General features: G+C 42.3%; 1 protein-coding gene across 5 annotated transcripts in view; it reads left to right on the top strand.

The window, feature by feature from the left end:
- The window catches only part of PPP2R3A (protein phosphatase 2 regulatory subunit B''alpha), a 68,012-nt gene that overhangs the window by 50,215 nt on the left and 4,258 nt on the right, over positions 1 to 13,539 (top strand). For 4 of the 5 annotated variants that reach the window (XM_087738548.1, XM_087738550.1, XM_087738547.1 and 1 more), the window contains 6 exons: positions 99 to 147; positions 754 to 843; positions 1,834 to 2,009; positions 2,545 to 2,663; positions 3,988 to 4,094; positions 8,429 to 13,348. In XM_087738548.1, the coding sequence (XP_087594674.1) occupies positions 99 to 147; positions 754 to 843; positions 1,834 to 2,009; positions 2,545 to 2,663; positions 3,988 to 4,094; positions 8,429 to 8,525 (638 nt within the window). In that variant the 3' untranslated portion in view covers positions 8,526 to 13,348. Of the gene's footprint in view, positions 1 to 98; positions 148 to 753; positions 844 to 1,833; positions 2,010 to 2,544; positions 2,664 to 3,987; positions 4,095 to 8,428; positions 13,349 to 13,539 lie in introns of those variants that run through there. The other variant, XM_087738551.1, reaches the window with a different exon arrangement.

Raw genomic sequence — 13,539 nt, 5'->3', positions numbered from 1 at the left:
AATGGGAAATGGGTTTGTGTGGATTCAGCATAAACAACTGATTGTAGTTATTCCTGTGACCTGTAGTTTAATTTTCTCTGTGTTTTCTTTGTTTCCAGCTTTATCAAACAGGATAATTGAGCGAATATTCAGTGGCGCTGTGGTGAGGTGAGGAGAGGAATAGCATACTGATTGGGGATAGAAGTGAAGGGAATTTCTGTCAGACTGATTAGAAATGCAAGATACTCTCAAAAATCCCCACTGATCAGAATGGTTTCAAACATGGTGCTCCAGTTGGAGCTGCCTGAAAATGGAGTGAGACTTCTGGGTATTTTAAGAAAACAAATTAAGAAGTCCCACAGGATGACCACCTATAGACCTCATTGTAGAATAAGCTGGGCATAGACGGAGGGAACATGCAAGCACTACGTGCTTGTGCCCCACAGTGGCACAGGGATAGCTGGAGAGCACTGCTTTAAAGTCTCTGAAAAGTAAAACAGCACAGCACTTGTTGTGGGAGGGGATGTGGTAGATGAGCCTCAGCTCTGCAGTGACAGCAAGGCAGCAAATGCTGTGCCTGTGGGGAAGTGCACAAGGACTGGTGCTGGGGAGTGCAGGGAGTACAGGCTAAATGGGTGACGATGCCCCATTTTCTCTCACTAATGATTTGGGGCTTTTGAAAAATATGTTTGATAACATTCTGAGTATTTAGGAGCCTGGTGGTTTGTGTTTTTCGTTTGTTTTTTTTTTTCCTTCTCCTCATTTGTCTTCCAGAGGCAACGAAGTTCAAAAGGAAGGCCGCATGAGTTATGCCGATTTTGTGTGGCTCCTGATTTCAGAGGAAGACAAAAGGAGTGCTACAAGGTCTGACTGATTTCTATGTCTTAGTAAAAGTGTTGAGATGAGCAGATAAGATTATAGAAATTTCTGTGACCTACTGCTTCCTACAAGTGATGGCAGCTTGCATTCCAGTGATTATTAGGAAGAAAGCAACTTACTGTCCACGTTTGGTCAAATGATTTGCCTTTCTTGAGGAGAAATTGTGTAGAAGCAGAGTTTTTTTGTAATATTAAATGTCGGTAGTCATCAATGCCTTTGGTTACCTCATGCCACGGAGCACTGGCTCTGGGGGTAAACCCATGAGATGTTTGCAGCAGATAGGCATGTTCCCTTCGTGCATGTAGCAAGTGCGTAAGAAGAGTTTGTAGGGAAACTTCATTGTGTCATTTTGTAAACCTGCCCATGTGGTTGGTTTGTACAGCCAGTGGGAGACTATTGTGCAGAGCTGAACTAGATCTGCATGCGATTATTAGGACAAGGAACCTTATCATTAAAAATGAGAAGACGACTTCATAAATCCAGGGTTGGACTATCCAGAGGCGAAGGCATGATGTAGAGTGTAACTGCCTGATAGCATTGCCTTCTGTATAAAGGAGTGGAGGAAATAAGAGCGTACCATGCCTGCCTGATCACTCACCAGCATCACTCAGGGATGGCCAGTGTCCTGGGTTCAGAGTTGGTTGTATTTGGCTACCTTTGGCTGCTGAATCAGACAGGGACACTCTAACCTACCTGAGACAGTTGAGCTACAGCGCAGTGGATGCTTGCTACAGCTACCAGGTGAAACAGGTCGTGAGCATGGCTGTGCTCACAAGCCACCTAGGAAACTAACAGGAGGCACTCTTGAGTGCTAGCCTGTGCCTTTTCCCAAGGGTATTTTCATCCCTGCTTTTATGCCAGTCTTTGGGCAGAAGAGCATTAGAGGGTTGGGGAAAGGGGATGTGCATTGCTGCAGTCTCTGCTGTATGTATTTCCTAGTGCTGTGCTTTCACTAGTCCTGTCTCTTTTTCCTAGCATTGAGTACTGGTTTCGGTGCATGGACCTGGATGGGGATGGAGTGCTCTCCATGTATGAACTGGAGTACTTTTATGAGGAGCAGTGTGAGCGGATGGAAGTGATGGGCATAGAACCACTGCCGTTTCATGACTTACTGTGTCAGATGCTTGATCTCGTTAAGCCAGAAAGGGAAGGTAAGACCTATTTAATGGGAGGTTCCATCCTCTTTGATCTATGGTGGATCGAAAAAGTAATGTCACGTGAAACCAATCTATAGGTGGGTGAAGAATCACAGGGCTGAAATTACTGCACAGGGTAAAAGTCTGAACAGTGGCTATTGTGTCATGTTATGCATCAGGAGGTTTGAAATACTAAAACAAGAGACCTTGTGAATTAACTTGCTGGAACTGGAGCAACAGGTCTTGTATATTCCAGCTGTGGGATGTGTTGACAGTCTAGATTATGAAACTGGACTATCCCCATTCACATTCTTTCATATTTCACATGAATGTGAAAGACCTCCATATGTATGTGAGATTTAAGCCTAATAAACATACCCATTTATTGAATAATGTTAAAATCCTTGACTGACTTGGGAAGAAATCTTGTAATAAGAATTTTTTTGTAGCATACTGGTGTTTTAATTAAAACTTTGATAAGACTGACAAGGAACAGGTCCAGTCTTTCACTAAGAACTCAGCACAATATTGTGGGCGTTTTTTTCTGCAGGAAGAGTAACCCTGCGAGACCTGAAGAGGTGCAGAATGGCTCATGTATTCTACAACACCTTCTTTAATTTAGAGAAATATCTGGACAATGAACAGAGGGATCCCTTTGCAGTGCAAAAGGTATAAATCACCTTTATTTCTAAATACAGACCTTCTCAAACCCATCTTTGGAATGCAACTGGATGAAAGGAAAATCCAACTGAATATAAGAAAACCTTTTTCACGGTCAAAAAAAACGGTGGTCAAACACTGGAACAGGTTGCCCAGAGAGGTTATGCAGCTTCTATTCTTGGAGGTTTTCAAGATGTGACTAGACAAAGCTTTGAGCCCCATGATCTGACCTCATAGCAAACCCTGATTTGAGCAGAGGCTGGGACTACAGACCTCCTGGGTCTCTTCCAACACAAATTATACTGCTATTCTATGATTTGGTTGCTGTCACTGATCCTACTACACCAGCAGTGGCAGTGCAGTGTGTGATTCTAGAGAGAATGACCAGAGCCTGCTGAGTTGCACTGATTCAGCAGGCTTAAAGAGGGGGGCTCAGCTGCACTAGAAGGGAACCTGGTTCGCTCAGCTTAGAAAGGAGCTGTGATATTCAAAACTTGAGATCCCGTTTGTCTCTTCCTGTCTCCTACACAGCTGCAGTCATAAATAAGTAGGCTACATGTGAAGATTTGTTAAACATCCAGGTTGGAGTCTGATCCTTAAAACAGCACTAGCAATTTTGCCATAGCCTAAACAGAAGCAAAGAGACAGGCCTTCTTTACAACATGCGACAAGGCAGATGAGATGCCAGCTCCGTGATCAGGCCACACAGGCGGTAGACTTAGATGGAAGGTTTGGATATTGCATATTGTGCCTGGTTATCAGCCTGGCTGCACTGTCATTCACCATCCTCTCTTCCCAAGCAGGAGGAGATTGTAGCTTTTGTATTTTGCAGTCGTTGCTCACCACTAACTGTGGGATGTTCAGAGACTTGAGTTTTGTCAGCTGTTGGTGTAAAGTCCCTCACCTCTGGCTCCCCTTGCACATCCAGTGAAACCAGATGTGTCTACAGATTAAAGACTATCTCCCAGAAGCCTCTTATCTGGTCAAGTACAGTAAAGTGGTGGGCTTGCCAAAACCAACTCTGGTTCCTTCCCAGCTGTTCTCACATAACTTGTAAGAGGAACTTTTGTGGTTCCATGATTCAAGGCTTAAATATATCCCAATCCAGAACCACCCTACTTTGTTCTTTTGTTTAAACTGGATCATCAATTTATGTGCAGATTTTAAAATAGTTTAAGATAATTGTGAATCTTTCAGTTCAGAAAATTTTTGATTAGCTGTTTCTGTACAGTTGCTTACTATTCCTAGAATTACTGTTTCACATGTTTAGACCTATTGTAAACAACTGTAGAGAGGTATGGACATAGTGTGCTTGACTGTCTGATCTCTTTAGGACATTGAAAATGATGGCCCTGAACCCTCTGACTGGGACAGATATGCTGCTGAAGAGTATGAGATTCTTGTGGCTGAGGAGTCTGGGAACGAACAGTTACAAGAAGGGTAAGCATAGGCATTGCATTGCCCTGGGGACACACTATTTGGCTCCAGCTGAGGTTTAGTAGGAGCATGTGGATGCCACTTTTAACAGAGGTAGTGGATTAGTGGACTTATCATTTGGACTCAATACTGGAGCATGGGAGGCCTGAAACAGTTGCTCCAAAAGGCAGTATTGGTGTATTTGTCACAATGGGCTTCTTTGTGGGGAGCCGTTTGAATCGGCTACACATGCTGCAGTAATGAAGATAGCTGGGAAAAAGGACAAAGCTTTTTTCTTTTGGCAGCTGTACAAAAAAGAGATCAAATGACTTTTGCTAGTCTTGGCCACGTATTGACCATGTCACACTATCATAGATTAGAAGGTGTAGCTCTGTTACATTTATTATATCTAGTGAAGACTTTCTTTAGTCAAATAATTTTACTTTCTGCCAAACTTTATGCCTATTTGTCTGTACTCTTCATAAGCTGTGTTTCAACGTTTTCATTATTTACTAAGTTTGTTGAGACTTTCTCTTTAAAACACAGTTGGTTTCTGCAATACCTACACTCATTTTTGCACCCTTCTGTAGAGTTATGGACAGGTACTCCAGCTATCCTTAGAGTCAATGAATTTAGGCAGAGCAGTTGCTCCAGAACCTCTCTGTGTGCAAGGGCTTCCGGCAGAGGCTCCTAATGCAGATTGAGTATAATTATCTTTTAGACTTGTGTCTGTGTTAGTATCTTCTTGAGAATATTTCTCTCTGGAAGTCTCCAGGTTAATATAACAAACATCCAAAGAATGCTTATCCCATGTTAACCTTGCATGATTCAGGATTTCATCCATTCTTGAACAGTATTTGTAGAGCCATTAAAGTAAGACTGCTGAGAAGATTGCGTAATTTTCAAACTTCCCACACTGGAAATTGCTTGGGATAACAGTAGCACCTACTAATTAGCCACAGAGATTTGCAAAGCTATTGAGAGCTATGTTTCCCTCTCTCCCTGTGATGTGCATCCAAACAGCTATGGGCTGTTCCCTCGTCTCCTTTGAGCTGCCTTGCCTTTTTGTGGTCTTCACAATGGAAGATGAGGTAACACAGGATGGAAGATAAAATTGCTGTATTCCCTGCAGCTGCTTTGCAACACCTGTGTCCTCAGCACAGAAAAGAAATAGGAGTCTGCCATAAAAGCTTTGCAGGACCGTGAATCTCCAAACTCACCAAAACCAGAGGAAAAGTGGCAGGTGATGTCAGATTTCTGAAGTCTGTCTGAAACAGCTCTGTGTCTTCCTGTAAAGAGCATGTCAGCAACCTTGCTGCTTGCTTTTAAGAGCCCCTGAAAAGCTCTGTAGTCATGGCAGCAGGATTAGATCTCATTTGTGGAGCATAGCAACAGACCACGCAGGAAAAAAGGAAGGGAAAAAGAAAAACAAAGAGCTGGATGCCCAGACAAATTTGCCAGAAACAGGCATTAAGTTTTTGCACATACATTATTTCTGCTGTCCTTTGAGGATGATGGAAACAGGGAGCGGGGACAAAACCAAGACAATTTATGAGCTCTATGAGAGACGGGAAGATTTTTGGCTAAGCTAGCTGGCAGAATCTAAAATCTGGTATTTGTCTTATTAATACATTTGAAAATAGCCATCATTCAGCAATCACAGATGAATTAGTAAGTGTGTACCACATTTGTGACTTAGCTCTGTCTGTAGCTTCTCTGGATGGAAGGTTTCTAAAACCAGTCAGTGGCTGTCTGCGGGCTTGCCCATGAGAGAGCACTGCTCCTGGAAGAGGAATCTCCTCAAGACATAGTGGATATGCAGAGTGATTTCAAGGATGCTGTGACTGTTGAGAGCTACAATCACCAAAAATAAGATAAGAGAAAGGTGTTGTCTTGCTCAAGACAACAATGAAGCATCATGTTTCTCTGGAAGCTTAAGCTGATCTGAACACTTCTCAGCCATGCTCTGCTTTATACATCTGTGTATGATATTCAATAAGAGTTTGTTCCCTGGTGAATGTATACACACGTTTGAAGGTAGAAGCAATAGTTGAATCTGACCAACACAAGCCCTTAATGCAGGTATAAGCTATGGCTTGCCTGGCAGAAGTGGGCACTGCTTTTTTCACTGTTCCAGAAACCAGTTTCAGCCAGCTGATGTACATGGAAGCCACAATTGCCTTCATGGAAAGAGATCTTTCTCCATAGGAAAGGAAATAAGGAGAAAGAGGCCATCTTTTATCAGCTGCTGCTCACCTGAGCAACGAGGAGTGAGGGCACAAGGCAGAGCAATCCTGCTCAGAGGTGGATAGGTGGGACAAAAACAGAGGATCAGATGATGTTGGTTTAGGCAGCTTAGACCATTCTTCTTGTCTCCCTGAAGTCGGCTGATGGCTCAGTTGCTCACTTTCATGAACCCAGCAGCACAAGGAAGGGAAAGCGGGAAGAAGTACATCGCTGAACTACATAGTGACAAAACATGTGTGTTTGCCAGAAGGAAGGACAAAGAATTTCCTGGAGTAACTTGCCTTCTCTGAACAAGCTAGAGTTGCCATAGTTGAGTCTTGAGGAATGGGTGTTTAATTTACATGAGCCCATATGTGTATTTATGTGACTGTGAAGTTTTGAAACTGGCCTAGAAGGAGAGGAGGTGATTATCTTTAGTGCTAATCTCATGGAAAAGCTGTCCCTTGGATACTTCCTAGCCATAAAGGTGGAAAGCATTTTTTCGAAGATGGGAAAGGCAGGCACTGTTGAGCCTTAAGGAGCAAAAGAGTGAAGTGGAAAAGTAATTCACATGGGAAAGGACAATGGGAAGCCCCTTTTGAAGAAGACATGAGAAGGTTTCAAAAGGTACTGGAAAAAAATTATAATGGAGCTCCAAGTGCTGGTGAATATGCAGGATAAACAATACTGGGAAAAGGTTACATTCCATGTATAGGAAAAAAAGGAAGCTAACAGAAATTGGTAAAATTGAAGGAAAAGGGGACACAAAAGGAACATTCTGAAGAACAGCATTCAAATGGAAATAAAAAGTTTTCCTCAGCTGCATCATCTTAAACCAAGGAGACGTTAGAGAAACCGAGGCATGTACAAACATGCACTGTCCCTTCCCAGGTGGGGGGAGGCAGGGCCACGCAGACTCCCAACAGGTAGTGCTTAAGCAAAAAGTATGCATATTGCATACTTTCTGGTATCCTTACATGCATGATCAGAACAATTATTGGTGTAGGATTCAGACCATTGTTTCCCTTCTCCCACTTATGCAAGGATCCAGAAGGTGGCAGAAATACTAAGCAGGTGCTTTCCTTTATGGAGGAGAAGATGAAAATGTTGTCCAGGAAGATCTCGATGCTGTTTGTCTCCTCCTCACATAGGGGTCACCAGACTATAGTACAGAATCCTCCCCACAGCAGGACGTACATAGTGACAGGCTCCCAAGGATTTGCTGTGCCTGCATATGGGTTAGTGAAGGGACAAACAGCACAAGAAGTGGTAGACAATTCTTTCTTGGCACCATCCGTGCTGGGGTATCAAAGGAGTTAACCTTTTTGCAGCACAGTTTATCACTGAACAAACTAGAGCTATTCCTGTGCTTGCCATTGGAACACCTACTGCAACATTTCCTTCATAAGCAGCATTGCTTTCAGAACAAAAGGAAGAATTTTAATTTCTTGGGAGCCCTGAGAAACTAACCTGTAGTGTGCTGAGACTGGAGGGAAAACATCTTAAAAACATCATTTCTCAGGAATAGGAATGGGATGAGAGCACCAAAGTGATATCCTCTGCTGCAGAGCACAGAACCCAGCCAGCCTGAAGAGTGCAACTGGCTGTAGCTGAGAATTCACAGCCAAACCTCCCCAGGCCATAAATGCTGAGACCTGGATATTAAACTTCAAACCAAGTGAGAGAGGAACCTGACAGCATGGCCACAATTGTTCTTCTGTGGATGTCAAAACATATCCTAAGCCAGAAGACGCTTTGGAAACCAGGTGTTTCTGAGCAAGCCAAATATCCTCTAGGGCCTAGATGTGTGGCTGGAAGACTTTATTTCTACACTGAACTATTAAAGCTACTGTGAGCTACTGGCAATTGTTACTGAAACTGGACTCAAATTTTATAATGCTGAACACCAGTGAAAAGTTGTTTCAGAACTTTACAAATGAGGATGGATGTCAGCTGTCAGAATACTGATTACTACAGCACTGTTTTCAATGCCTTAGAAATACCCTCCTCGAGGTTAACATCTTGCATGCTACTGTATTTTAGCCAGCTGCTTTATTAGTGACTGAAATAACTTACCTGAAAATGCTCTCACCAAAATACGGCTTTTAAAGACATACATTTTATCTTTGCAGATCATTTGAAGAAGACTATGACACAGATGAAGTCTTATCTCCCCCTGAAACTGGAGACAAGTCAGACAAACTAGTTATCTCAGATCTCTCAGCATAGACAAATGGAAGACATTTAATTAATATCTTTCAAACTGGATAGCATTCAGTCCCAAGACACTTAGGGATTTTTCTTAAATCCGTCATTGGAGCAATGTGCTTTATTTTGTACACTGTAACTTGAGAACCCTTTTTCTCTTCCTGTGTAATTGCAATAAGGTAATTTCTATAAAAAGGCTTTTTACAATGTGTTACCGTGCACACTCATTAAAAATGGTGATTGCACCTTGTTTTGTTTATATATAAATTCTGTTATGTGCCCAGATGTGCAATAAATGCCAGCATCTAATGATTAACTGTAACAACTGCATGCAACATCTACAGTGGTCGTTTCTCAGTCAGTGCAAGCCTGTGCCATTCTGTCCCCTTGACTTTATACAGGAGTGACAAAAGAGCTGCCAAATTAACTTAATTTAAATGTATGTCTAGAAATCTTTTAAAACGTAAGTCAATGAAATTCTCTTTTTTTCTTAGTGTCCTGGAAACCAAGGCAACATGCCTGCATGTGGGGAGAGTGAAGTCCCCTTTTGCGCTTTAAACCACAAGCTCTTACAGTTGATACTGGACATATTTTACTTGTATGAATCTGTGGACAGTTTAAGCACCACATGATGTAATGCTTCTCTAAGAATTTGAGATACAGTTAACATTTCTACATATTCTCCTGTGCATAAGATCTTCCTCCAGCTAGTGTTTTGTCTCTGTAAAAGTAGTTTCTAGCATATTTACAAAAAAAGACATATATGCTGTTCAGCTGGTGTGTTGAAACTGCTGTGTCTTGTGTGCACCAGTTCTGTCCATTCCCTGTGTTCTTCCCCTCTATTGTATTGCTAACGTGTAGCCTTCTCCAAGAGACTAAGCTGAGATAATCAAGAAAAATCCCAACCCTAACCTAGTGTGCTGAATTTCTGTTACCAGAGGGATCCTTTAACTGGTAAAGGAATTAGTCTGTAATATTGCCAAAAATTTATTTTCCACCCATGAAGTAGGCCCTAGTCTCAGAGAGTGAACACTGTAACTAACGAATTCTTGCTTTAAGTGCAAAATTAAACTGACTTTCCCCATAGAATCACAATTGGTGTCTCTAGTAATAGCACATGCTCTGCTGCTAGAGCTGTTCCTCCTTGCCTAGTAGCTGTCTGTGATTCAACACAGAGGTGATTATAACATATTCTTACCTGTCTGCAATTTTAGCCTTCGTAGATACACAAATAGATCTGGTACTTACCTTCTCCAGCTTGGGACAGGTTTCAGCTGTCATATTTTATTTCAACTATTGTAATTGCACCCAAATATGTAATGCTTGGTTGGCATGGATACACTATAGTTCCTCTTACCTCACTGTAAGAATATCAGACCGTGCCTCCTCAGGACATCCCTGTGTGAATCCCTGCCAGAATACCTGAGAGACAACTGCCAATGCCAGGATCGGATCTCCAAGCGGACACCTCCTTGCCTGCGCTAAAGGCAGAACCCAGCCAGTTAATAGATAACTTGTATATACACACGCACGCTGTTAGCCGGGTGTATTTTGTACATATGGACATAGCACAATGGAACACTAATCCCTAGATGATACCTCTAAGTGCTACTGTTAATAACCAAATAAGTAATTGGCTGATCACTACAATGCAGCTTCAACTTTTCCAGGAGCCTTTGAAGCATAATGCCTGCCTCCCGATGCCCAGGTGGGATATACTGCTGCCTCCTTGAGGTTACTAACTCCTCAGGATGAAAATCTGAAAGAGAAGAAGTTTTCAGTTATACTGGCCTTGGAGATCTATTCTCTTTTTTCTTGAACAAAGCTGCTGTTTTATCCAGATGCATATACACACCCCAGCATCCTGGATTTGATATTTGGGAAACTTCTGGATGTCCAGGTTATTAGCAAAGGCATGGCAAGGTAACTTCCATTCCATAATAAAAGATGTAAGCAGGGAGCACTCTAACCAAACCAGGATAAGCCTCTTTGAATGCAACAAGCACACAAGAGCGGCTCTGTTCGACACCAGGGTGTTTGAATCGCATCTCCATCATCAGTATAACCCTGAGAGGAAAAGCTTTACTGGGGATGATTCCACAAAAGGCCCAAATGCAGAACTGAAACTAGGAAATGATTGCAGAAATGAACATAGGATGAAAGTCACACAACCACTAATTGTAACCAGCTCTGTCCACTTTTTACCTGAAAGAACCTAGACAAAGCAGTTCACCTCTTCACTATCTAGGTCCAGAGTGATCTTTTAGTTTGATAAAATTTTACATCTCTCCAAAGACAAAGATTCCTCAAAGGAACAAGAACCTGACCCCATTCTAGGCTGAAATGGAACCTTTGTGTTACTTCAGCATTGCTAGCTTTTAACTCCATAAGCAGCAGTACTGGAATGTCCAGTTTGCCAATTATGTAAAGTCCCATTCCAGAATAACTTAGCGATTGTCTTTTTAAGGATTTAACCTGGGATAGCCCTGGCACCTCCAAGAAAAGAAGCTTTCCTAGCGCTGTACAGAATAATATAATAATTCAGGTTGGAAGAGACCTCTGTAGGTCTCTATTCCGCCCCCTCACTCAAAGGCAGGCCAGCTTCAAAGTTAGAGCAACTTTCTCAGGACCTCATCCAGCTGAGTTTTGGAAGATCTCCATAGATGTTGATTCTACAACCTCTCTACATACTACATTTCCTCCTCCTCCTCCCTATGGGAGTTCAGAGCAACACCCTTTTCCAGGAAGGACGTATACTCCTGGGAACGCACAGTTTCTTTTTCACGCAAGGAGGGAGTTAGATGAAGGACTCAAGGACTCGCCAGTTGAGCAAGTGACACCCTGTTCTCAAGCACCAGATGCATGTTGGGATGCAGACGCAGCCCATGATGGACTGTGAAGAGCTGGTACTCCGGCAACCCTTGGTGCGTCGCTCTTTTGGTTTGACATTTCTGTTCTTGCTAGGTCATACCTTGAGCCTACTTCTGCTGTTCCTGCTCTCTCTATTCACCCACCACTTCAGGATCTTTTGTCTTTCTCCTCATACGCCTTTTGCAGAGAGGCTTTAACTCAACCCAGCAAATCAATTCAGACTTCCATCTCACACCACACCAGTCTGCCTGAACTGGTGCCTTTTTTTGAAGAAGTCAGTACCCTGAGCCTGGTAAAAATCACCAGTTACCTTTTCAAGGTTTGACTTCCCTAAATTGAGAAAGAAGCTTGTAGCTGCTCTGCTGAGCTCTCTGGCCCCCAAACCCAAGGCCCTCTCTTTTACAAACAGAGGTTCACTGCTGCTGTGACAAAGTAGAGTGATTCCAAACGCAATTCATGCTTTCTAGTAGGTCAACACAACAAGCTAATCAAAGAAAAAAAAAACAACAAACTTAGAGCAAATGTTTTGCCTTATATGTGAATATAAGGACAAGCTACAGAAGCCACTGCCAGTAGGATATCGGTGCAAAACTTGCAGTAATTCGTATTATTTACTCCAGGAGTAGAAATCCATTCTCTCTCACTAATACATTTGAAAAGAATCATAATTCAGCAGCCACAGATGAATTAGTAAAGAAGGTATTCTACACCCCAGTTGTGACTTAGCCCTGTCCACAGCTTCTCTGGATGGAAGGTTTCTAAATTTGCAGCATATAAGCAAGGTAAATTTGGGAACTCCTGTCCTACTTCTTGGCTTTTCTTTCTGGGACAGTAAAAATGTAGGAAGACAAGGATGTTTGTGACTACAGACAGCAGGACCTGCTCAGCTGCAACACACACCAGCTTCAGAGGTCAGCAAGCTCTCTAGAATGAAGCAACCCAGGAACCACAGCGCAGTAAACTTGTAGGAGTCCACTTGGCTCTGACTTTGCCTCCCATCTCCAGCTGTCAATGCCACTTTAGATGTTGCATACCTTTGAAGACAGAGCGTGCATTTTTCATTGTAAATCCAGCTCAGACTGAAGTCTATTATGAGCTGGGTTCCTTTGTCCTTACGAGTAGTCAGAAAAGTGAGTAACATTCAGTTTTGCATGATTTAAAAAAAAAAAAATTGCGTTTATTTGTTCTCTCTAGTCTGCTTTTGTCTAGCAAAATTAAGTCCTGTGTCCTTACAAAACCCTTGCTTTTTATTTTTATATTCACAAATACTCTCTCTCTGCAGTACTAAGATTGGAGATACGGTTCGATACAGCCACATGCAATTACTGCTGGAATGGTACTAGCTTGATTTTTTTTCCCCCGTTCTTCTAAAATTTCAGTAGTAATTGCTACGTTAGTTTTCGTCAGCAAAACCCAGGCACTGACATAGCTCCCCTTCTGCCGGTCTGCCACCAAGCGGCAGTGTTGCAAAACAGACATGGACAGCAAAAAAGAAATTCCAGTCTCAGGTTTACAGAAAACATTGCGGAAAACCTTCCTGCTCCCCTGAACGAGGGATTTAAGAAAGCTGACTTGAGATACTCTAACCAAGGTACTGTGCTTAGTTTTTCCAAAACAAAATATGCCTGAAAGGCCAAAAAGAGAGGTCACTGAAATGTCATTTTAATGGTATGTATTTTTGGAGTACAGTGTTTCTAAATCACAGCATCTTAGGTCTATGCAATCAAAACTGAACCTCAATAAAGAGCATGAGCTACTGTAAGAAAAACATGTAAACAGTGCTGACCCTTTTGTTCTAATCTTTTCTTTGTATCACTGGGTGATGGTCTTAGAAACTGAGTATTTAATAATAAAGGTTCTCATACTTTTACAAAGTAGTTTGGAGACATTTTGTGCTGGCATGGTTTTATCTTTGTATTTTCACTTTGTATTTTCTTCTTCTTTGGCAAATAAAGGACTTTTGAATTTAAAAAGTAAAACCTGTCTTGTAGTGGTGGGGTAGAGTGTCGTTGTTCACTTTTATCTCCAGCTGCTGTCCCAAAATCGCCTTCCCTGCTGCTGCTGCTAAGCTCACACCATCCAGTTACCTGTCAGCAAGCCTGCCAAAGCCAAAATCCCAGGCTTTCTTCTCAAAAATACTGGGGAAGAGAAGCAATCCTACCAC

The sequence above is a fragment of the Nipponia nippon genome, unplaced genomic scaffold, assembly GCF_047370975.1.
Source record: "Nipponia nippon isolate SJK-2023a ecotype South Korea unplaced genomic scaffold, ASM4737097v1 scaffold_7, whole genome shotgun sequence".
Classification (NCBI taxonomy): Eukaryota; Metazoa; Chordata; class Aves; order Pelecaniformes; family Threskiornithidae; genus Nipponia; species Nipponia nippon.
This window is presented reverse-complemented; position numbering and strand designations above follow the sequence as displayed.